Raw genomic sequence first — 26,496 nt, 5'->3', positions numbered from 1 at the left:
AGGTGTTATATTAACAAAAGGTAGACAAAAAGAAGTACTCTAGTGATGGGAGGCAAGCTGGAGAGCAGATAAAACACCCATGGGGCTACCTATCTAGAAAGGCTTTAAAGTTCACAGGCATTTTCTGGGCAATAAATTCAAGCACTGTTAAATGATCTGTGACATTGTGGGATGGAGGACCTCATCCCACAAAGCACTGGTTTGGGACATGGCCACAGGTTTCTGGATGAGCCATGATATGCTGCTTCCTTAGCCTACACTAGTCCTCCAGCTTCTTTCTCCATAAACAATGAGGTAACAGCTCTGCACTGCCTCAAGGGTTGTGTGAGGATACATACATTAAAAGACAGGGAGACACCAGATACTATAATGACATATGAGAAATGGGAATGAAAGTGTGGACAGGACTGAGTGACTTGCCCACAATCAAATGCTACCATCTTGTGGCTGAACTAGAGAAAAGCAGAGGTGAAGCCCAATCCAAGGCGCTAGCCACAGTGCAAATCAAAGCAAAGACAGTGCAACTTCATCTGATCCTCTTTGTATGCTGCCTTGAGATGGCACAAACCAGGCATCTGCCCTCCCTTACAGTTAATCTGCTGTCACAATTCATGCTGTGTATAAGAAACTAAAAAGAGGGTGACAGCCAAAGGAAGAAAGATCTCTGCTCAATCTCTAACAGCCTCCATGCTTTCTCAAAAAATTATAGCAACACAGTGCCAGGTGAAATGTACGTTCCAAGAAACAAGGGAAGTTGAGGCTTGCTGGACTGTTTATTGAAATAGGCTCTTCCACCTCTGCCATGCTAAGGAGCAGGACACAGCACCACCTATGACATAACAGACCGTGGGTAATACTGAGCGGCAGATGGGTACCTTGATCGGGAGTGTACCACTTGCGCTGGGATGGCGGTTTTCTCACGTGGGGCTTTTTTGGCTTGGGGCTCCCACGGCTCATACTCCTTGCTCTGGCAACTTAATAATAGCATTTTTGGGCTTCTCCAATTTTGCTCCTTCCTCTGTTGACCCCTTGTCTCCCCACCGTACCTGAGGTCAGGAGAGCATACTGTTAAGCAGAGACACTTCAGCAGTTCCCATCAGCAATTTTCTTTTTTCCAAGGAAAATGGTTAAGGATATTAAGATGCAACAATTCCAATGAAGATTTTCAGCGACTTCGCTGAGAAGCTATTGCTTTAGCCCTAGTTTGCTCCAGATCCTTGTCTGGCTTACATTAGACTACCTTCCTCAGCTACTAATGAAATCTAGTTGTAACTTCTGGTGTGACATCCCTAAAGCCTTCATTAGGCCCTCAACTGATACAGGAGAGTTACAATTCTCTGCCTTATATTACCAATGTCTAGAAATACCAAACTGATTTCACTAACATGGTTATTTACAGGAGTCAATAGCTAATCACAGCATTAGCCACTGATTTTCTGAAACATACCATAGGAAAAAGCACATGGCAAATCAGATTTTTCACACTTTAGACACCAAGACTATCTTGTGATGAATGTCAGTGCAGGTTGTGGTTCATTGGCCAATTTCAACACAGGATGCAGCTGTGTGTATTAGGAATTAATGCTTACCTGAAAGCAAATAAGCAAAACAAACAAACAAACAAAATCCACCCCCAAACAAAACCTTCCCCCTCCCCCAAATCAAGTCCAAAACCCCAGTGAATCCAGAAGAAAAATCACTGCTTGAATTCCTGAAATCAACTGCTTTCAGCCCGCCAGGCACAATGTAGATGGTACCCTCAAATACTTAAAACCAGGTGTAACTGGACTCAACTGCTCTAAAGGGCTTTGATTCAGTAAATAAAACATTCTTTTGGTGCCTATCCCATTTCATAATCTTCAAATTTTCTCTGGGTCATGATGCTTCATGTAACTATTCATGTAAATGATCACAGATTGATGCCTATTACTCAGACAGAAGGTGACATCAGGTGGACAAGCTCTAATTAAAACCCAATCTCTAGCCCACCAAGGGAGCTTTTTAAAAACCTCATAACAACAATAAAAAAACAAGCCAAATACCTCCATTCTCTTAATCCCACCAACACCTCGACCTCCATAATAAGATGCATCCACAGTTGGCCACTTTTCTTTGGCAACCCATCTTCATCATCTGATTCCTATGGGAAAGACAGGGGAGATATTACTGCCATTCTCACATAAACAGCTTAAAGTATGGAAAACAATTGAACATCCTGTGGGCCAATCCTGGATATCTGTTTCTGTGTGTTATACTTATTTGCTGACAAAACCCAAGGGTCTTGCCTCTGCAGCTGCAATTTTTGACTAGTGAAGCCAAAGAGGATTGCCCAATTCCTCTCTCCAGGCAGCTTTTATTTAGGTCAAATATGCATTGAGCTTCAAAATGACAACTGATGGTCAGGGAAAACGAAGTGGAGATGAATTGTACATTATACAGGCTTGCCCCCTACTTATACAGAAAATGCAGCAAGTCAGCCCAAAGAGAAATCATTTAGTAATTGTGCTGTTAGAACTTTCTGTCACCTAAAGGGAAAAAGGCTACCACTGTGAGCTTTCTAACATGTATCAGACCCTTTCTCATAGCAGCTTTAATTCAGTTATTCTTTGCTGCTTGATTCTTGTAGAATCGGCTCAAGCTGTACACTTTGGAATCAGGACTGAGACTGAGCATCTCCAAGTTATCAGGAAACTCAGATCCAGAGTTTCTGACCTGCAATTACAAAGAATGCAGATTATTTTTCTGGAATGTGGAAGAGTCCAAATCAGGGGTTTACTCCAGGTTCATTGTTCTGTTCTTGCTTAACTAAATGCTGGCAAATGTCTCCGGTTCAACAACCTTGAGGACACATCGCCTGCTCTGTCATCTTGTGCTGATAGAAGTCACTGGGATTTCTCAGACTCCTTATCATTAGACTGAGCTCAGGCAACTTAAAGTCACACAACATTCTCCAAGTATGTAACTAAGGAAAGGACCCAACAAGCCTCCTACAATACCATTTTTGCATAAGCGACTACACCATATGCTGATAGACAGATGTGCATGTTGCTTTTAGACTACCCATGCACAGTGCTTCTGCTCATTTTCATCAGTACAAGTATGTTCCTAGAAACACTGCCTGGACTTATTTTTCACTTGACAATAGGTAAAAAAAAAATCTTTAGGTGTAGTAATTCTTACTGCTGGAAAACCTGACAGTATCAGACATAGTTAATAGTGGACAGCTGATAATTTTTCAGCTGTAAAGGTTTACACACAAAAATACTTCCCCTACACTGAACACAGAGCAAAGCAAGATCCTACAGCTACCACATAAATTTCAAACACTATGGAAATCTAATGCTTGCAGTTTAGAACAAATTTAGATTACTATATTCATTTTAGGCAGCAATACCAGACTACAACAGCTAAAGGGCAAGTCACCATACCTAGGGAGGCTAGTAGTGAGCATAAGAAAACAACAATCATCTTACTGGATAAGGACAAGCCAGTATAAAAGGATAGATAACATCTGTCTTCTGTGTTATTCCTGGAGGCTTGCATGAGCTCACAGTCTCTGTGATCACAGCTAAAAATCTCTGCCAATCAGCATAATCACAGAGCATCTGGGACCTCTGCTGCATGAGTGTGATGCTCTCTGAAGCATCCTTCAACACAGTATGTCTGCAACTGCATGCTTCACATTAACCCTAAGCATCCTAAAACCAGCATGACTTTGGTGTGTACTCTAAAGTTGAATTGTCAGAGTGCTCCTGCCCCGGACAAGCAACAGGATCACATACACAATACCGGTAGCCTCCAGCAACCTCAAAACAGCAGCTGGGGCTGCCTCCTGTTATTCATTCCAAATTTCAAGTTAGTAGCAAACTCTAATTTTGTCTTGAGGGTTAGCAAGTGTTTGTTCCATCATTTAACTGCCTAAGGAAAAAAAATCAAGGCAAGCATGAGCTTTCTCAGGAGGTACTTCTATTTACTATCATTTTCACAAAATTCATACAGTGATACTAAGCTGAAGTCAGTGAGTCAGGGTCAGCGTACGACTGTCCCAGAAAGAGCTAAATGCAACCTTTCTGAAACAGGTTACAGACTAAAAGGAGAAAGGCTAAAAGACCTTCCAAAGGTCACTCTGCAGCAGAGCCACAGCAAAGGCATGCTCTTCTCTCCGTCTCCTGTAAGAAAGCCACAATACTGTGGCCTTTGCTGTCCTTTCTTCCAGTTGCCAGACTTTGTTCCTTACTACCAGTCTGGGCTAAACTCCTGCTGAGAGCAAAGGCAGCTTTACTGGTGACGGACAATTTCCAGAACAGCTTGAGAAGCAAAGATTTGCTTATAAGCCTGTCAGAGGCACAGTAGAAGGAACAAAATATCATAGGAACTGTTGGTCTGTGGACTTCAGTTATGCAACTGTTTTCCCTGTGGATTGATTGATATATATATATACACACACACATATGGAGGGGAGAGAAGGGGGGGAGAGAGAGGCCAGAAGGCAGAAATAACTGTCCTGATCCAAGAGACTTCCTCTCTCAGCCTTCAAGGTGTCATTAAGATGCTTACAGGACCAACATTCCTGGGCAGCACAATACACTACAGTAGCTGCAGACAGCTCAAAAATACTGTACTTACAGGCTGTGGCGGTGGGGGTGGGGGTGGCTCTTTGATCACCTAGAATATAAAAGCAATGGGAGAAATCAGAGAAAATGGTAGGACTCTTCCATCTCAATGCTGTATCTTCTCTGCTTTCTTGCTCATATCACAGATGGGTTGCCCTGCTTGACTGGTCCACATCCAGTCCTCTCACATTAGCCCCATTGCTTTTCAGTTGGCATAAAATAGATGCACAGGAGAAGCTCAATCCATCACTCTGACCTTCTTGATTAGCCAAGAAGTGCCCTACTGAACAAATTACAATACATCTCCATACTATGCTAGTCCTCGTGGCCGTTTGAGCTGATTTTCTAGCTCAGTAAGTAGAGCAGGAGAGGCTTAATCTCAAAATTGAATGTTACAATGGCTTGCTAAAAACAACTTTAAAGGCAATGGGGGGAGGAACCTTAAAGAATTGGGAGAAACATCTATCCCAAGCTGCCTGGGCAGTGAACAGTAGAGGTTCTACCAATCAAGCAGGTTCAGCTCATTCAGATGTGTTACAAAAAGTAGAAGGTGACAGGGTTCCTGTCATTTGTGAAAAGATTTTGTTGGGGAAGTCTGTTAGGGTATTCCCCCCTTCAGAGGAGGCTATGCCTGTCCGAGGGGTGGTTTCTGCTGAAAGACCTGGTCCTGGGTTAAGCAAAAGAATGGTGGAATACAATGTGTTCCACAAAAGAACTTGACATTGGCAGAGGTATGTTGTTATGAGTTCTTTTGCAGATGATTGTGGTGCCCGTAAAACCCAAGAAGGATGCACCATACATGAGCATAAACCTTGTGAGTGCCAAGAGACCTGCTCCATCCCATTCACTGAGGAAAACATCGGACTGTTTCTTGAAAACCTTTGAGCTAGCCAATGCCTGAGAGAGATGGAAATGAGGGGATGAATGACTGGGAATTGGAAAAAAAATGCCTGAAGCCTGGAAAATGATCAACCACAACACTGATATTATCCCTAGTGAGATGGAATGACTTGATGCTGCAATGGGAATTATATTAAAGGGTTGGATTGTGGCCATTTGAGCTGATTTTCTAGCTCAGACATAGGGGAGAGGTGAACATTCCAGGGATAGGCCATATAATGGCAACAATAGATAAGTTAATATAATTTCATTGGAGCATCTAGAGCTTTGTATCTAGAAGCATAGTTTGTTCTTTCCCCTTGCTGGCTTTGCTACTTGGGCTGTGCCTGTCTGCTGTCTTCCCCCACTGCTGTTTTGGCTGCTGCTGCTGCTTTTGCTGCTTCACTGCCACTTGACCCCTTCCACCATAGAATCATATCATAGAATCAACCAGGTTGGAAGGGACCTCCAAGATCATCCAGTCCAACCTATCCCCCAGTCCTATCCAGTCAACTAGACTATGGCACTAAGTGCCTCATCCAGGCTTTTCTTGAACACCTCCAGCGATGGTGACTCCACCACCTCCCTGGGCAGCCCATTCCAATGGCAAATTTTCCTTAAGGTTATTATATTTTTTTCTCTAGTAGTTTATTTCTCGTTATACTGTTATACTTGAACTGTAAGAAATACAATTTCATCTTTCCCTGACTTCCCCAAAAAAACTGTGTTGTGGTGGGTTTATTCCACCGGGGGAAGGATCCATCCTAACCCAGGACATCCTGCCTTAAAATGTCATACAATCACCAAGCTAGTGCAAAATATTCACTCAGAACATGCAGCTCCTCAGAAAAAAAAAGCCTAACTTTTGTCTTTTAAAAGGACTGTAACAGTTTATGTGCATATTAGTAAATTAGTTCCATTATACTTTTTTGCAGCAGGTTTCAAATCATGCTCTCAGGAGGTCTTGATCCACAATCCATGTTCACAAGCTAAGTTCTCATTCAGTGCCAAAACCATGTAGATCTCACAAAATTCAAAAACCCAGACCGGAGTGACTTCAAAAAGATCTTTAAGTAATTTGTTGAATCAGGGCCTTACAAATCAGCAAGTCTTTTTCTTAAACAAAATTAATCACCCACTCCAACACTCTTACTTGCTTTTGCAGAGAAGAGAGAAAACCAAATCAAAAGAATAAAACCCTCTACTTACCACTGTGCAGCAAAGGGGCCAGAACCACCAAAGAAGAGCCAGAGCCAGCAGCAGAAAGAGGATCAGGAGAGCAATGAAAAGGATGGTCCCGGTCAGCTGCAAACAAGATGATTATTACTTCTGAGTTATCTGCATTTGTCACAAACAAGGCAGGAACCCTGAAGCTAAACATTTAGACTGGGTGAAATGAGTCTGATTTCCCCTCACTATGAGGTCTCAAGCAGGATGTCCAGCCATTCACTATTATCACTAGAGTCAACGCAGTATTTGGCGTGACAGCTCTGTGTTTGAAGTCACGACTGTGGGAAACAGCTCCTGTTTGTGGTGGTGCATACATGCACATTTATGGTATATAGTTTATGTGTAAATTTATGATATGTTTGCAAATGCCAATCTCCTGAAGTTCAACAAAAACAAGTGCACCTGGGCTGAGGCAATCTCAAGCATGAATATAGGCTGGATGGAGAAAGGACAGAGAGCAATGCTGCTAAGGGCTTGGGAATGATGGTTGACGAGAAGCTCAACAGTTTGCGACTTCAGCCCACAAAGCCAACCATATCCTGGGCTGCTTGAAAAGAAGCATGGCCAGCAAGTCAAGGGACATGATTCTCCCTCTCCTCTCTGGCCTCCTGAAATTCCATCTGGAGTACTGTGCCCAGCTCTTGAGTTCCCAACAAAAGAAGAACACAGAAGTGTTAGAATAGGCCCAGAGGAGGACCATGAAGATGAACAGAATGCCAAAGCAACTTTCCTGTGAAGATATGCTGGCAGCATTGAGGTTGTTCAGCCTAGAGATGAGAGGGCTCTGGGAAGACCTTATAGTAGCTTTCCAGTATTTGAAGGAGGCCTACAGGATAGCTGGAGAGGGACTTTTTACAAAGGCACATAGTGACAGAACAAGGGCTAATGGCTTCAAACTGGAACAAGTTAGATCTAGATTAGACATTAGGAAGAAATTCTTCCTCATGAAGATAGTGAGACACTGGAACAGGCTACCCAGAGCTGTGGAGGCTCCAACCCTGGATGTCTTCAAAGCCAGGTGGATGGGTCCTCAAGCAACCTAGTCTAGTAGGAGATGTCCCTACACATGGCAGGAGGGTTGAAATTAGATTATCTTTAAAGGTTCTGTCTAACCCAAACCACTTTATGATTTGTAGTCTACTAGATTTAACTATGTTAAATCTATCCGCACACCATTCCCAAATCTGTGCTGCCAAGTCCCTTAATACTGCCAGAGGGGCACTGCAGACTACACAACCACAAACTCTGAGGTGTGAGAACAATCTTTCAGTAGTTGCAAAATATGCAAATGTTGGTATTCAAAGACTGCGAATATTTGAGCTAAGAGCATGTCACCATCACAGAAGAGAACACAGCTTTCTCACTCAGCCTCATCAGCTCTCGAGCCTGCCTATATTGCCTGTTGACTCAAACTGCACACACAACCCCAGACTGCACAGACAATTCTTTAATGCTGCTAGTTCTTGGTATGCTTCCTAGAGCTGGCTTGACTAGTTGTAATGAGATGCTATAATCATGATCTTAAATATTTCTGATTCTTGTATTCCATTTATTTCACTGCAAAGAATGGTGAGATTTCAGGGCTAGACAACTACAGGTCTACATTTAAAATCAAAGTAAATTTTTCTTTAAAATGACTGGAATAAAAAAAACAACAAACAACACCTGAAACTAACTTTTCAGAGCAGCCAGGTAACCAAAGAGGATCATAGCTCTGATTTTCCTGAGGAAATCTTGATATATTCTTTGCATTTGGAACATTTCATGTCAGGGTATTCAGAAGAGGTATTAACTCTATGTGTTGATCTGATGACTACAGGAAAGCAGGTCTTCATATGCTGCTCAGCCTCTGCAGAACAACATACACATGGCCTTCTAGAAATTAAACATTTGCTGTAGACAGGCAGTGACATCTTGGAACATGCCATTTCCTTGCACCACACTGGGCTCTAGAATAAGGTTAAGAGCAATTCTGGTGCTCCAGTAACTTCTTTCATACTGTTTTGGGATACAGTATTTAGCTCACTTCATTCTTTTGTTCAGGGAGCAGCTGAAAGGCAAGGTGGAGTGCTGTGACATGTGCCAGGTACTCTGCTCAAATGAATCCTGTTAGAAGAGATACTACTCAGCTGCAGTTCACTGCTGCAGTCCTCCTCTCTGGCCCTACGTGGCACTAATGCATCCAGGAAGCAGACACCTGAGAGGTGTGAATTCCAGTGAAGTTGGTTTGCTGAGAAAAGATGAACAAAAGTCAAGAGCAGCCATAAGAGCTATCACTGAAAAGGAAGTACCAGCGCAGCACCAATGCATTATATGAGACACAGATGCACACACCACTGCTACACTTAGACCAAACACACATTACCTCCTTGTTTTGTAGCCTTTATGTGGGCTTGCTTTTCCCACACTAAGTACTCATACAAATTTCTGAGACATTTGCCAGCAGCTGCTCAGGAGCTGCTAACAACAAGAAACTACAGAGTTCTCGTTCAATGATAAATACACAAAGCATTATAGTGAAGCTGGACTTCAAAAAAGAAAGATCAGAAAATGCAGCTGAACAGAAATAAGCACAGGGATAGCACAGAGGCTTTAGGAGTAAAGTGAAGAGAACATACTTACTGTACAGAAAGGACAGAGAGACCAGCTGGGGAGGAGAGCTGAGCAGGCCAGCTGACTGCCGCCCACAGAAAAGGAAACAGGAAAGGAAAGGAAATGGAAGGAGTCTCTAAAACGAGAAGAGTGAAATGTATGAAATTAAGCCAAAGTTGGAAACTGAACTGCCAACCTCCCTGCTTATGAGACACAACTGTAGAGAGACTATTTTTTTTTATTCCAGCTGAGAGACAGGCTCCCTGCCTCCTTCACATTCAATCCGCAAGAGTCTGGTCAAAAAACGGTAGATTGACAGGACTGGAGATTGGATTCCTTTCTTTATCCTAAGGCTACATAGAGGAAATCTTCCTCCATCCATGTTCTTGCCTTTAGGAAGCCAAGCTAGGGCTAAGACTTCAGTCTTCATCAGAAATAAACTACATGCGGGTAACGAAATGCACCAGTTAATGGCTGTGTTTCACTGAAGATTCAAAAGGTCTTATTGTATGTGAGGTAGAAGAATAAAATGTGAAAACATCAGTGTTCAGTGTAGAAAATTTGAAGGAAAGTTTTGCAAAATCAAAAATAATTAATGAAACAGCAAACACATTTCTGGTGAATTCTGAGTTCTGAAGCTTCTCAGCTTTATTGCTCAAAATATAAGAAAATCAGATTTCCAAGTTCCAGTCACTGCCTCTCTCTTCTTCACTATCTTCCTGCTCCTTAGCTGTCAAAAAGGCCAACAATGATTACAAACCAACATGACAGCATTTGGCGTGGGCTACAAAAGTCCTTTTGACACCAACATAATAGAACTCAACTTTGATACAACATATTTGCTACTAGGTACTTGAGCAAACTTTGTTTAGTCCACAAGCATAAGGCTAAACTTCAGTACCCTACTTAACTGCACAAGCTATTCACATTGTCTATTTTTACTCCAAGGCAAAGGAGAAAACTGCTTATCTAATAGTCAGCTTCTTAATTTTGATAGTTTGATTCTAAAATCAGATTTTGATAACATATCACTCCTAGCTGTTGGTCCCCGACACTTCTCTTGGGGATGGGTAGTCAGATGATGTTCATATCACAGCCATCACTGTTCTGCAGCAGCACATTTTCCCTTGTATGGGCTGAGCAGCAGCCTTTCATCAAGAAGCTCATTCTAAGATCTAAGACTGCTAACTCTTTCTGGTCATCCCCTGTGATGCTAAGAGAAAAGAAACTATCTCCTATCATTAAAACTAAAAACATCTTAGTAAATCCTGAACTAGTAAAGGCCAGTTATGGTGGATTAATAACAAGCACTACGAGCTCCAACCAAAAACTAACCATGCAAATTCAGAGGACCTTCCATGTTGTGGCCCTTCCAGACTCAAGTCTTGGCAGTTGCACTTTTCACTTCAGATCTTATTAAGGATCTCAAAGATCAAAAGGGTGTTGCTTCCTGATGATTGTTCCTTCATGTTCCCAGATAATCTTCTAGTTAAGATTCTACCTTTCCTAGGGTGAAAATGGGCAGGGTGCCTTTTGTGGTAATTTCTTATGCAGTAATCTGTCATTAACTATGTGTCATCAATAACAATTTAATCTTAACTCAATCTGCTTATTTCTCAAAACACCTGCTGGGATTTAGTTGATAACCACAATGCAGAAGCTACAGAGAGTTCATGCTCACTCAAGGCTTTGCCCTGAAGAGCCACTGTTATCTCTCCAGGATCTCATGGTTTCTCTGTCAAGCCCCATTGCAATTACTTACACATTGTGTGCTGGTGATGCTGACAGAGCTGGAGATGAACGTTAGTCCGTTGTTCATGCTGACTTGGAGGAAAACCACCCTAAAGCACAAAACAGATACATTTATTTTTAGTGTCATCTTTATACCCATTATTCCCTCTATTCTGGCTGTGTTCTAGCCATTGGCTCATGAACACGCATGGATAAAATGACCTGCTGAGTCAAAGCATTTTCATGGCTTCAGGTGCTTACCTGCATTTGTCTTGCTGCTTACCCAGGAGCTACCCTTTTTTCTTTTGGCTTGAGTTGGGACATATGCTCTTTATTTAAAAACCTCCATCCCACCTGGGGCAAAGGGCACTGGGACAGTCAGTCAGTCTGAGACTTAATGTCTCAGACATTTGTAATACTACCCTAGATACCATGAGAAACTTCAAAGCTATTTTTATTATTTTTTCCTCTCTAAACATTCTGGCTTAAAGAGCCAGAATGTGTATCCTTTTATATCCCAGTAAATCCAGAACACCTGCACTGAGGTCAGAGAATAGAAACACTGAAATGACAGCGAAATTAAAACAGAATCTGACCACAGCCATTCTCTGATATCAGAGAAAGAGTCTGAGGGGAAAAAACACCCCACAAACAAACACAAAACCCAAACTAAGTAAAACCAACTAGCCAACATCCCACAATAACCAACCAACTTTCCTTAACTCACAAACAGAAAAGTGGAGGGCAGCCTTCCCCCTCACCCCTACTACAGTATTTATACATCCACAAGATCACTCAGGAGCAAGGCAGAGTTTTGTGCCATGTCTCCCAGGAGTCTGACAAAAAATACTGACACTAGCTGGAGCAGGGTGAAACATGGGAAGCAACAGCTACAACAGCAGCAAAAGAATTAAAATCAAGTAATGCTTTTCAATCAAAATGAAAAGCTTCCCTGGAATTCAATTACCTTTTGGTCTGGAAAACACAGGATGTAGGAACAGAAGATAAATCACTATGATTCTATGATATGGAACCATGGGCCAAAAATGCCTTTGGTTAAGGTCTGCTGAAGATCCTACACTAAATAAAACTACAGTGGCTCATACTAGGAGAGGACATGCCACGCTGGATGGAGGTAATCATGACACACGCACACATGAATGGCACTTTAACCAAATGTTGGGCCCTTAGCTCAGCAATGACATCCTCCTCCAGAAGTCCCCTCTCTCTTGACATGCGCTGCTGGAAAGCAATACTTACTGTCCAGCATCTTCTATCACCGGGGCAGGACAAAGTAAGTAAGTATCATGAACAAAGGTTGGCTTTTCACCTGAAATGAAATTAATGCAACTGTTAGGGATGAATAAAGGAAATTGTCCCAGGCAAGCCACACCCCAGAGAAGTACTGACACCAATGAAAGCCACAGAGAAACCCGAGTACCACTTGACAAGTACTACTACTCCTCAGTGGTGCTGATTACAAAGCCAAATATTGGGGCGACTGTTCAGTATAATGTTATCAGGCTAGGCATACCATAGCTAAGTATTGGAAGCACATCTCTGTTCCTAACAATAGTGATCAGCCATTTGGAAGTCAGCTTTGAGCAATACTTGTCTTTGCAAAAAATGAATGCAAACTCTACCCATATTGAATTTCCATCCCACAAATTACTCAGTAGGTAAAAAGTACAAGGGTTGATTTTTTTTTCCCTGACTTCCCAAGACACAAGTCAAGGCTGCACTGTTTGCGCCCAGAGAAAAGGAATAACAGATGGGGTACAGATGAAGTGGACAGATACCAAAAGGAAATAAAAAACCAAAATGAAATACAACAAACTGAAACACAATCCATGGTCAGTCATATAAGGAGACAGACAGAGAAGGTTCCTCTCTGATGTTACTATGAGGACCTGTCCTGCACTAACTGCTGCTTTTCCTGTCCCAAACCTCCCCTCTATGGAAGCACTGTCCAGAAACAGCCCATGTTTATAGCAGTCTGGTGCTGGCAGAGTCAAAAGCAAGGCCATAGGTATCATCCAGCCTCCTTGCACTCTGCTGCTCCAAAAATCAACAGTGGTAATCTTGATGCTTTCAAAAGCCACTTCCAGAAAACCCAGTCCCGTGAACACAGAGAGCAGGCTCAGCAGTAATCCTGCAATGACACTGCAGTGAAAGTACATAAGCTGAGGCACAAAACTTCAACTGCACCTCAACTCCAAATGGCCCATAGTAGGCAAAGTGTTAGTCCATAGAGTAGTTCACAAAAGTCAAACCCAAGTGAACTAGGGGCTGGTAAAAACTGCAAGCTTATTTAAACCTTAGAGACTCAATTACTTGTTCTACCTAGGAAAAATAAACAGAACTTAAGCAATAAGATATGAGAGTTGTGCTTTAATGCTTTATCCAGCCCAAACACACCTGAAGACAAAGCTTATTTCTATGTTTTGGCAGAGTTGAGCCCATGGAAATCATAGTGATGTATTTTAGGGACAGCCTGAGGGTAAAAAAAAACAGCCAGCAGAGATCAATGTCTCATCACAACATCTGTTGTAGACCTAACCCAAAGAGAACACAGAATGAAGCAGTGCACTAGAGACAAGGAAGGAAAAAAAACACCAAACTAGAAGTCTGTCTACCTGGTAAACTGCAGGAAATAAAACCTTGGCAAAGAACACGTGTAAGAGGAATGAAAGTAAGACCACCAGAGTTTGTTTAATGCAGCCTCCATGTAGGCAACCAGGACGGGAAATGAAGGAATAATTCATGTACTCTTCTAAATTAATTCACTGCTAGGGGAGGCACCAGTCTGACCAGGACAGGATATGAAAGCCTCTACTGTGCTGTGCCAACAAGGGCAGCATATACAGAAAAGGGGCAAAGCTCCCCTCCCCATGCAATGCTTCACCCTGCCAGACACACACAGCTTCTCAGGAATAAGAGAGGACTGCTGAGAAACTGGACATTCAATCTTTTCTGGTCATTCAGTCCTTTGCCTGGGCTGCTGAGGCAGTAAACAAAAGATCTTGTTTAGCACAGTGATAGCAGGGAGTTTCCTTGTTACATGATTGCTGCATTGAGACCAGCATCTGGCATCACAGAAGGAAGCAGCAGGCCTAGAAAGGACCTGCTTTACAGTAAGTATCTCCTGAGTTAGTGAATGAAGAGTCTGAAGACATCAGGGAAACAAGATAGCATTTTTTCTTTTTACTGCTGAAATTCACCATGTGGCAGCACAACCCATGTAAAGCCTTGTGACATGACACCCACAGATCATGGAACTGATTAAAGACAAGGTTCAAGCTTCTGTGAGGTGTAGAAGCCTACTCAGCTGCCCCCACATTCACTACAAGGACTCCCTCAACCTAGACGAGAGATGGACTATGTCACCTCTGTCACTCATGAGGTGACACAGCCACATGGGGCACTGGAATCCATCAGCCTGTAAACTTACTGATAGTGAGACTGTCGTTGAGCTTGAAGCTGCAGAGTACCTGGTCAATATTTCTTGCGTGATAGAAGCCGTTGCCTCGTACCACAACTTGAAATGATTCTGTAAGTGAAAATACAGATAGCAATGAAAAATAGCTCAAACACAGCATCTCTTTCCAGAGTCATCTAGCAACATGATGATGGCAGTTCTCTGCCCTGTGCCTGAAACAAAATATTCACACTGACACTCTCAAGTATTCAGTAGCAACAGTCTAGAGCACCACAGTGGCGCCAGTGCTTCACTAAGCAACACTCATCTCAAAGGTGCTCACATGGGCATCCTGCCGACTCTCCATGCCTCAGTCAAAGGTGTCACAGTAATACTGTAATCCTGATAGGGTTGATGTCATCTCATGGTTCCTCCATAGCTTTTGGATCTTTTGGACCTTTACTGATCATAAGCACCAGTTCTTCCATCTCCACAGCAGATGGCACTTGGCTTTCAGCAATATCTCTGTTCAGGACAACAGAACTTCCCTCATAGCCCCAACTGTGAATAAGAGGAGGCTTTGCATCTGATACAAGACCTGGAAAATACAATCCTTCAGTCTACCTAAGAATTGAGTTTGGCCACAACCCCATTAGCATCTGCTGTGCATTGGAATAACTGATGATCCAGGTGCTGCAATTTTCTTTGTGCTCTTTCCCAACACCACTGCCCCAGTAGGAGAAACCACCAGTGGCACAAGAAGAGACCTGCGACACCAGTCACACTGCTGGACAGAGCAAGCACTCCTAAAACTGCCCTTCATCTGCTATCTACTTCTGTTTCTTCAGTCCTGATGAGGAGGTGGAACATCATTTTTGTCATTACTGTGATAAGCAACTTTTCCTGCTTGAATGAACAAATCAAAGTATTTTATCAGCCAACCTTTCATTGGTCTTTTTACTAATAGAAAAGTGTAACATCTGAGTAACAGCAAGCTAGGAAGGCTTCTGTCAGAAGTGAGATCCTAACTGCACACATCCTCCATTGTTGGCACCACTGATTAAGCCACAATGCACTGAGCTTGATCACACACCTGAAGAATAACTCTGCTTGTTGCCAAAAAGATCAGTAATGTGGTCTGCCTGTCTGGGCTGGGAACAGAAAAGTACATACATACAGAGGCAAGTCATGGCAGCATCAGGTGCATTTACGTCTACTGTGAAACCCCTTCAGGATAGTGCATCCAGGACAGTTAGAAATGGGAAATGTAATTTGAGGAAGAATAAAGAGAGAAGATTGGTTTGGCTTCACAGCATCTCTACAGCAAACTTTCAAAAAGTATTTCTTCACAACTTATATAGCTGTTCTTGGAGCTGTAATAACCACACAACACAACTGTTCACTGCTTTTCTTTCCCTTTTTACTTCACAGAGGTGATGCCCAACAGAACTACAGCCTTTGTGCTCTTGGGGCCAGCCCAAGAAGCCTAGCCAAGCTGAGTACAACATGCTCCAAGAGGAAAAAAAGCAAAGAAAACCACCCTCTAGGTCATAAAATATATTGTAGCTACTACCCTGACCACAGAGGTAACACGTTTGACACAGGCAAGTGGAGGGACATCACAAACTTGGTCTGTAACAAACGCATGTAGCAAGGGAAAGTAGAGACACTGCACTTTCACATGAGTCTCCTGCTTCATCTGAATCCCCCAGAGTTCACTTAACACCATCAAGCAGCATTTAAGGCCAGCCTAATGCCAGGGGAACACCAGCAGAACACAGGACAAGTTAATCTTCAGGGTACACATGGAAGAATAAGAATACACCACATAGAAGTGAATGCTGTATTGCAGCAAGTCAAACCATGAGCAGGTCCACATGCAGTACCAATTATATTTTGACCAAGGTACTAAAAAGGAGAGGAAAACAATGTTGACAGTATTGAAGGAAGCAGTGCCTAATTTTCAGTGAGATCTGGCTTTTGATAGTATTTCATGAGCCACTGCCATGTTATTTGTATGCTTTGGAGGAATGACTTGCTATTGGATAACACTACATGAGGCCCAAAGGAACTGAAATACACACCAAGCTTAGTCTGCCTGCTCTTCACTGTTACTTCTTACTGCAAGGCTACCTAGCATGACAATGTGGAGTGCCTTGACTTTTCTGTACAAACAGCTTGCTCTTGCCAAAAACATATCCTTACTATATTGAGGTCTAATGCAACTCCAGGTGAAGTGGGCAAAGGCATGCATGAGTTATGCTCAAGTGCTGGAAACCCACACTGTTTTTCCTCATGGTAACTTTCCCTTAAAGCAGTGCTCTGCACTGACACAGGCTGCAAGGAACATGGGAATCTGAGAAGATATTTGGGAGAGGAAAATGAAAGTACCTACTGGAGTGCATATTAAAGTGAAACACTGGCTTTGGCACTTTGCTGAAGAAAGACGATTCAATTTGAATCATCATGGAGCACACCAAGAGCTAAATGTACAAAACCAACACTGGAACTTGACCTCTATTTTAAGGGAAGGGTCATACCTCCTGATTCTCACTGAGAGTCAGGAGCACTTTAAACAAAGAAAAATGGACTGTAGGGCAAATTCAACTGCTTCTTATTTAAGTAAGAATCCAGAGTTACTCTAAGTCTGATTCATGCCTTGAGCAATTCAACATCTAACCCATCTGATATGCTAGGAATCATTTTTGATGAGCATCCCTTTTTCTGCCAGCAGAACTGAAAGTCATGGCCAAACACAAGAGGAACTGGGCCTCTGCCTACCTACCAGAACTAGCTGCCTGAGACCACACACTACCCCAGACTTGTTTGTAGCCAGGCTGTGAACACCTAGCTAAGAATTTTTTTTCCTCAATTATACATTACTGAAGTGGCTTACTGAAGTAAAATTGTAAGAAGATTCCCCCTCCCCTTTTTAGGTTTTTAAAAGGCAGCAGTCACAAAGACTTGTTACCTACTTTGGTGGCTTTACAAAGACACAGCAAGAGACTTTCAACACAAAACATCAAAGGTAAAATCTACATCTAGAAGTTTAGTCTTGTCAAGACAGTTTACCTCTCCTGCCCTTCTTTTCACTGTCACTGCACAGTCAGTCATGAACAACTGACTGGGTAGTAACCTGTCCACCAACAGAAGCTGACAATACAGTTTCAATACCAGACTTGAATGGAAACGTAAAGAGCTGGTACTGGATTTGGTTGCTGCTGTTAAGAAGCCTGCCCCTGCGGATGCTTCAGAACATTAGCGTGTTTTGGATGATGGTCTGCTGAAATGGCTAATTCCATTTAATTTTGTGCCCTGGCTCTGGCTGCGTCCTTTTCTTCCTTAGTTACTGTCAGATCACAGATTGTAGCTTTTGACAAGACAGCGAAGGGAAAAAGGTCAGCACTGAAATAACCGGGCAGTGCTGGCAGCGAGATGGTAGGTTGAAGCTGGTGTGCAGTGGCTGCGCTGTCGGCTTCGCTTCTGTGACTCTGATGAGAAGCTGACGGCTTGCATCCACACCTGGTAGTTGATGTGGCCAGTAGGATGCCACATCCAACAAAACCTTTCAATCACATCTGCGTACCGTAAACATAATCAAAGCAATGATGCTGTCAAACAGGATATGAGGCACCTCCAATTCTGCACTGATAGCCTGTTTACAGGCTGCATGTCTCGGTCACTCTAAATCAGAAGGAACAGGAAGGACCCAACTATGTTGCTCCACATTGGGAACAATGAATTTATAGGGTCAGAAAGCATTAAGCATCAGATGGCTGTCACAACATGATGAGATCAACTTGTAAATGGACTTGCCAGATAGCTTTGTCACAGAGAGCCAGAGTTCCAACCACAGTTGTCACCACACGCAAATCATTTCATCAGCATTTTATCAAACCTCTGCCAAGTCACAAATGAAGCCAAGATCACCAGGAATCACCAACAGGGTAGCAATCATGAGTTGCAAGAACAACTACAGGGACTGGGTCAGACTGCTCTAGCTTCTGATCATGACCAGCTTCCACTGAGCAACACAAAGCCCTCACAGTCTCATGTCAGAGTCCAAAAATCAGTACTAATGCTACATAAATCTGAATTGATTATCACCTCCTCACTCAGGTAAGTTTCATACAAAAAGCACGGGCAGAGATGCCTTTCCAAGGCTGCAAACAAGCAAGCTTCTTTGCTGAAGCATGTGTTAATATACTGCACTTTCAAGGTGTGGGTGTACAATTTTTCGATCATGATTCTGAAATGTAAATTTCAATGGTGTATTTTTTTAAACAAAACATGCCAACATTTCTAACTTGGAGAAAAAGCAGGCAGGAATGCTATGCTTTGTGAAAATGTTATGTTGTCATTTTCATCCTGTTCTAAATGCAGCTGTACGTATATTTTTTACACAGGATACAGTGCCTGTGCCTTACCCATACATTATCCATAAACTGTATTAGTAACTATCCAAATTCAACATGCATTGAAATTCTAAGATCACTTCACAGGCTTCAGTACTTTTTGTGTTAATGTCCAGACAATGTAGACTTTCAAAAAATAAACCACATTACATATACAGTACAACCATATATGACTGCCCAGTTAATTGGATTCAGGGTCTGCATGAAAAAAGAATTGTTCAATGCCTGAAGATCCCTTTCAGGAGACAGTAGAGCACATGGCTATAAAAATGAACATCTGGTGATGTTGAACTGGGATAATAAAGCTTAATACAAATGTACATATTTGTAGCCTGATGCTACTAAACTTCTTGCAGGAGTTCATCCTAGCTATGACTGCAGGCCTAGACTCATGGTAAAAGCTATGGCAGGACTCATTCTTGGTGCTAAGAACAATTTTATCCACAATGACAGTATGCACCATTCAGAGCAGCAGTTTTGGCTTCCTTCTATTTTCCATCTCCCTATTGCTATAATCAAAGGTTCAAGTACTTGAGATCCAAGACTTGGCAATTCAGCACTACAATTCGTTGTGTTCCAGCCTTTGCTGGATGGCTTTGTTAACAGGACAGAACAAACCTCACAATTTAATCAAAACAAGTGCCAGTGCTTTGCTCACTTGGCAGTGATACACAGAAACTGGTTCTGCCTGACTTTCATTGGTCTAATTTAAAAGCTACAAAGATACTGAATAACTTCTGAGGGGTGCAAGTAATGCAATAGCTTATATTTTTATAAGAAGGGTAAACCACTTCTATGTGTACTTGTGTACTTTCAACCACATTTATGATAAACCAGATACCAAGCAAGTCTGGCAAAAAAATGAATTGATTTGAACTCATGAACTGGGAATAAGAGGGATTTCTTTTGAAAAAGAAACATCTTACTTTTTGCTAAAATATGTCATTTTTAAGAAGAAAACATTCCCTTGGAAATTTATTTTCTTGAAGGCTTTATAAAAATAGTTTCCATTTTCCACTTAAAAAAAAATGGTTCAAGTTTAACTTCCTGATATTTTTAACATTGTTCCAAACAATGGACACTACTACTACTTCAAGGATATTACTGAAATCCCTCCTATTGGAACATTCACATTTGCATTTTTGTTGAACAGGAAAGCTTGCAATAAGCTACTGCACAAATAAAACCCAAGCAAACAAAACCCCACCTAGTATGCAATAAACAATGTGGGGAAAAAAGAGGAAGAATTTATCACTGAAATAAAAGCTTTTAAGTACCAAAGTTAAATTTTTAATCAACTCCACAAGGAGACTTTTAAAAATCAAAACTGATCCTTATTTAATTTATTAACAGGCAAGATTTTATCACAGATGTCTAGTGCACAATTATATATTTGGGATTGGTTCAAAAGATATAAAGATATTTCATTTTAAATTCAAATACTGAGGGCAAGATCATATTGTGATCTACATACAGAAATGAAGAGTGAACAATTCCTTTTCTCTGTGATATTTATTAGATTTTTCTTGAGTTTCCTATTTTTGTCTGTTTTCAGGGTCAGTTTTCATGCATCGTTGCCACTTTGTTTTTTATGTGCTCATTTTACAGTGAACATGGAAATAAACATAAGACAGTAAACATCAGATCTAAATAATCACGCTGTAAACTGTACCTTCCAGCAAACTTAGGGTGTCACTCTTACTCTGCTGCAACAGCCTCTTAAGTAGATCAAAAGCTCAGCAACTGAACGGCTAACACAAGCCAGAACAAATCCATAAGCCAGAACAAATCCAAATTAGATGTAGTAGACATGAAAGGTATAAAATTATCATCAACAGCTGCTCTGGAGATTCACATTTACCATATACACTAATGGTTCTTTCATTCCGAGTAAGTAAAACATTAGGCCTTCAGAAAATACATCAACGCTCTTGGACTGTGCAGTTAATTATATCTGGTTCAAGAAACCTAAAACTTCTGTAAGCGTTTTGCAAAATCTTGTTCCAACTGCCCACAAGTCCTGGCAGATCTCAGGAATGCAATTTTACCAGAAGTTTGAGAGATATGACCTCTAGACCCTAAAGCACCTCTGGCAGTCTGGCATTGCATTGTTTCTGTCTCCTTCTCTCAGATATTTTAAAAAGCAGTATCCCAAATTCCCTAAGTGCTACCTCTGTCAACTCCCCAAGCTGGCACTCAGCCACAACAGCTACACGTTCATCAGCACATTTTTTTTTTTCTCAAGTGAGAAGGAACACATAGAGCTAAAGCTGTGGCCCGAGGGGTTGCTCTAACACATCCACAGGCTTCAGCTTCAATACCACATTAGGCAGTTACTGACATTTCATCACTGTCATTCATTTGCCTTATCACATTGTTCCTGTGGAAACTTACCTCCTGCACAAACACTTGATGGCTCAGCTGCTAGGATCTCAATGCATGACTTCTTGATAATCTAAAAGATTTAGACAATGGAAATTTTGGTAACCGTTTTCATCTATGCTTTATCAAGACAGGAAAGGGTGCCCTTTTCTGAGTTTTCAGAACTTACTGAATCAATGGTTCCTCTCAGGGCATAAAAGCCTCCCGTAACTGGAAAAACATGGTCGATGCTGTCAGCAATTGTTGACAGCTGCAAAGACAGACAGCCATAAATCATAACAAAACCAAAATTACAGTGAACAAAACTGGCCCCTTTCATACTTGCTAAAAGACATCACACTGACAACAAATGATTCACATCAAAGAAATGCCCTCATCTAATACTTGTGCACTATTATGACAGAAAAATGACACAAGAAAACGAGTGAATTTACCTGAGTTTCGTTGAAATCTTTAACTCCAACACAATAAACAATAGCTCCCAAGCTTCTGGCTCTGTTAGCCTGAAAAAAAAATAGTCATTAAGTGCAAAGCCACATAATCTGTGGGGCCACCAACAAAAGCCTACAGGTTTGACATGAACTAGTTAGGGTAAACATGAAGGTGACTTACTTCTTGTTCTGCATAATAAAACTGAACATCTTGCAATTCTCCATCCGTCAGAGCAATAATCACGCTGGCTGTCCGAACTCCTACGTGGAGTAACAGGTAACAGATTGCATAAGTATGACACAAGATTCAGCAATGAAAGCAAACTCTGAAGATGTGAGGCATTCTTTTTTTTGCTGACACAAAACTGTAAGGCCAGATTCTCAACCTCATTTGTATGGACTTAATTGGAGATACACCAGGTGAAAGTCAGGTGCGTAACAGCATGCAATAACCCAAAGCCTGTGAGCCTTCACACCACAAGCACCATTGTAGAGGAAGTACTATACTGATAACATCCACATACAAGCTTGTCTGTTCCAAGTAAAGTATAGCACCTACTGAGATTATATCTAGACTCTTCCTGTGGAGAAGTGGGATCTGCAGTCAGGGAGAAGCTTATTGTATTTTTTTTGTCCAAAGTGTCTCTACAGAAACCTTGCCCAGAGATTGTGGTAGAAGACACTTCTGCAAAAGGAGCTTTCCTGCTATCCTACCTTATCCTCCACCAGACTTTCAAGGAACAACCCCACCTTATGTGGCATGAAATGTGCTTCTACAGGTGAGTTGAGTCCTGCATTTCTTGAGCAACAAGAACTGTCAGTGGAGCTCACAGGAATTTTGATCATGTGAAAACCTTAAGATCAGGCCGGATGGAGAAAATTCATGTATTGTGGTAAGATATTTCAAATCCCACCTAAGCTTAAGTGAAAAGCTTGCACTGAGTTTGGACAGCTATACATGTAATGCAGTACAGAACACAACACTACCTACAGAAATTAAACATGTTAACAAAATTAAATCAAATTAATATGTTAACCGTGGTTCAATCAACCATTCTGCTTCAACAGCTCTTAAGCAAAGTAACTAATACATAAACCTTTTACTTTTGGGAAAGAACTTGTTATTTTTTCAAAATAGTCTGTTACAATTTCAAGTGTCTTTCCCCATACTGTCTGAAATTAAAGGCTGATTAAGTCTGACAAGTTTCTTATGCCATGAAGTCCTTCCCATGTCATGTCAGACACAGACATGAATTTTAAAAGAATGACCTGCAATCTGTGAGGGGGGAAATAGCTTGGATTCTTGTATTCCTCTGTTGTGGCTTTTTGTTTGTTTGTTTTTCATTGGGTTTTTGTTTTGTTTTCTGCCTGGCATGCTTGAAAAAGGCTGAAAAACTGGAAATGTTATTTGGTTTTTCTTTTGAACCAAAAAACTAAGATATTAGGGAAAGAACCTAAGAAAAACCAAAATGTTATTTTGGTTTTTCTTAGGTTCTTTCCCTAATATCTTAGTTTTTAAATCCAGATCTCAACTATTCCTCCTTACTTCCTAATCAGTTATAGAATAGTTGATTAGGTCTTAGTTATACATCATCAAGAGGTAGAGCAGTTTCCAGTTGGACTCCTCGGAACGTTTGATTTCACCAGCCGAATAAACAAAAATACATTTCCCTTTCAAAATTTAGTGGAAAAAAATGCACTTTAGTAAAATCAGAATCTGATCCCAAATCATCCACACTGATGCAAAATTCTCATCTGATTGCATTCATACCTACAGTACTGAGAGTGAGGACTTGGGCACACAAGGCAAACAGAGATGAGTGTGTCAGGACAGAAGGATGAAGGAAAATCCACGTATTCCTGTCCCCTACTTATAAGACAGGCAGTTTTTGACTGTAATGCTTTGGTCTGTATACTGCAGTGGGTCAATTCTGTAATCTTACAGGTCTCCTCTGGTCTTAATAAACCATGAATCACACATTTTAAAGTAGAGCTGTAGTCAAAATGGAATGCAGCAATTGTGTAACATCAGTTCCTACTCCAACACTTCTTTCAGTGGGTTTACTACAGGTCACACAAAGAACTATCACTCCTATCAATGCAGATATGTAACACGAGTGATATACAGCACATACCTCCATAGGTTTCATGGTAAATCTGCTCATTTGCCTGCAATGGAGTGTAGAACATTATTAGCTCTTAAGTACACTGGCAGCAAGCAAAGTTTATATGCATATATTAAAGAAAAAAGGTACTGTGATGTGTACCCTTTTAAATCCTTCATGCATGAACGTGTCACCTCCAGGCACTTCATACTGAAGAATGCTGAGCCCTCGTCTTATGGCTTCCCTTTGGATAAAAAAAAATAAGCAAGCATATTTTATTAGTTGTTTTTTCTTTTGCTAAGATAGTTCTGTACCACAGCCAGACTATGAACCCCGTCAGTACACTGCACAGACTGCACACACATCAGATAAAATACTAGCAAACCCAAGACTTTTTAACCCCCTCAATTTTTTAGTCAAACACCCAGGGGAGCACAAAGCCAGATGTAGGATACAATGTTAGAGTTAACACATTTTAAGGGTGTAATTCTGTTACTGCTGCCTCATTCTGGTACACTGTCAGTCAAGATAAGATTGAATTAAAGCAAATGCCAGATACTAAAACCTGACAAACTGCAGATGGAAAGAGAAGTCAGAAGCTTAGGACTCTGTCATGAAAATGAAACAAATGAAAATACCACATTAAACCAATCAGGGATTAGGACTTTTCCATTATAAATACAGAGAACAGAACGGGAAGGATGAGAATTTCCTATCCTAGACAAGGTATCGCTCAATCTTTTGTAGCACAGTAATAAAGAGACTTAGATAGTCTTGTTGCATAGTTTCTTACTCCACAAATACCTGTTAACCAAAAGGATTGTTCAGAGAACTTAATGATTTAATTGAACACTCATCACTAAAAGCTCCTGATGGCTGTAAAAGTTTTCATTACATTAATGTAATACAGATCAGGTACAAATATGCAACAGGCAAGATATAAGCAGTCCAAACAGCAGCCCCAGATGCTATGTAGCATCCTTTCTGTAAAAAGACAGCAAGAGCCTGTCTAAGCTCCATTTTGCAGCTTGGCATTTTAGATGGCACAACCTCAGTTACAGAGGAAACAAGAGACAAAGGTAAAATCAAGAGTTATAACTGGGATATCCTTAGGGCAAAATGCATATTTCAACCTTCCAAAATAAAAAATGTGCTCAAAAGCCACACATGGTGATAAATATAAAGAACAGGAGTTTAGGAGAGGGAACACTCTAATACAATGGTCAACACAATGCTGCAGGGTTCCTGCCTGCTTTCACTTTGCACCTTACTTCTCCCTGCGTCTGGGAGAAGCAAGTTTGAGCCCTATCACCAAAATGTAAGCTGGAGACCTGGGACACATCTCCTGTGGGGTTTGACTTTGTGTGATGCTCTGGAATATGAAATGAAGAGAGTGATTTTTTCAAGACTGCTCCAGAGCTCACTTTATTTATAGAGCCTATTGCATTATTGAGGCCCTTTCACACAACAAAACTAAGAGCTTTAAGATGAAAGAAAATACTTAGACCCACGTGACAGGGATTTCCATGGATGAGACATCTTAATTCCAAAGTTGTTTGAATTATTTATCAATTTTGTTTGGTGGTTCACGGGGTTTGGTCATTGGGTGGGGGTGCTGTGGGTTTTTCGGTTGTTCATGGCTTTGGGGTTCATTTTTTTTTGGTTGGTGTTGTTCTGTTGTTGTTGTGGTTTGGGGTTTTCTTTGGTTGGATTTGTTTTAAGTTTGGTTTGGGTTGTTTTTTGTTTGTTTGTTTTTTATTGAGAGGGGTTGCTTTGTTCTATTTGCTTGTTTCTGATGAAATGAGAATTTGTTTCTGAAGGTAACAACAAAACTTTGCTCCAGCCTCAGAATCTCTTTTTCTTAGGAAGCCTGTCACTTGGCTTTGTAAGCTACCTGTGGTATGAGTGCTTTCTGAAGGCTGCTCAGGAGAAGGATGCAATTGCCTGGTGATGTAGTGGTCCAATACTGGGTATGGCCAGCTGCTGGCACAAAGCTCAAGGCTTTGGGTCACTCTGAAAGGCACCGTGGGCCTTTCATACTGCCTTCTGCTCATCAGCTCAACCTCTGACATTTCTCACTCCAAAACTGCCCTCATCTGGATAGTTCAGAACAGTGAGAATGTACACGAATCTTTGACTGGAAATACAGTTTCTCCCCAAAATACTGTCTGTGATAAAGCCCAGGGCAGTCCACTTCTGCACTTCTCTTACAAGGCTGAAAACTGGTAATGAGAGATTCAAAAGCCTTGTAAACCCTCTTTTCAACACTCCCAACTGGGAGGATTTCATTTGGCACTCAAACTGGTGCCACTCCAAGGACAGACAGACCTCTGGCATTGGGGCCACTCATCGCTTGACAAGAGTGACGGAGGGGGTGTATTTCTGCACGGAAGCTATGGGAGTATTTACCTGTTTTCTGTTAGCTTCATGACTGTAGTTCCTCGTGAAGAAAAAACGATGAAAGACATCCGCAACATCGGACTGAAACCGAAGAAGAAGTCAGATGCACATCACTCAACGTTACTTCAGCAGATTGTAATTTGCTACATAGGTAGCAAATTAAAACATTAAGACTTTACCTTATGAACTTCTCAGCTAGGCTTTCCACGAAAGAGTAAATCTCAGTCCAATGATTTCTGACACTGCCAGATCTGTGTACAAACAGAATTAATCACATTAGTCTTACTTCACAGGGAAATT

General features: G+C 41.4%; 1 protein-coding gene across 1 annotated transcript in view; it reads right to left on the bottom strand.

The window, feature by feature from the left end:
* The window catches only part of ANTXRL (ANTXR like), a 68,280-nt gene that overhangs the window by 25,342 nt on the left and 16,442 nt on the right, over positions 1-26,496 (bottom strand). The window contains 18 exon segments of the mRNA XM_064144785.1: positions 882-942; positions 944-961; positions 963-1,046; positions 2,043-2,110; positions 2,113-2,140; positions 4,627-4,665; positions 6,702-6,797; positions 11,077-11,155; positions 12,306-12,375; positions 14,497-14,595; positions 21,273-21,333; positions 21,430-21,510; positions 21,695-21,763; positions 21,873-21,952; positions 23,827-23,860; positions 23,959-24,040; positions 26,206-26,277; positions 26,376-26,447. Of these exon segments, the coding sequence (XP_064000855.1) occupies positions 882-942; positions 944-961; positions 963-1,046; positions 2,043-2,110; positions 2,113-2,140; positions 4,627-4,665; positions 6,702-6,797; positions 11,077-11,155; positions 12,306-12,375; positions 14,497-14,595; positions 21,273-21,333; positions 21,430-21,510; positions 21,695-21,763; positions 21,873-21,952; positions 23,827-23,860; positions 23,959-24,040; positions 26,206-26,277; positions 26,376-26,447 (1,193 nt within the window).

Source organism: Pogoniulus pusillus, chromosome 6, assembly GCF_015220805.1.
Source record: "Pogoniulus pusillus isolate bPogPus1 chromosome 6, bPogPus1.pri, whole genome shotgun sequence".
NCBI classification, from domain to species: domain Eukaryota; kingdom Metazoa; phylum Chordata; class Aves; order Piciformes; family Lybiidae; genus Pogoniulus; species Pogoniulus pusillus.
The sequence above is the reverse complement of the archived record's forward strand: the minus strand, read 5'-3'. Positions and strand labels throughout refer to the sequence as shown.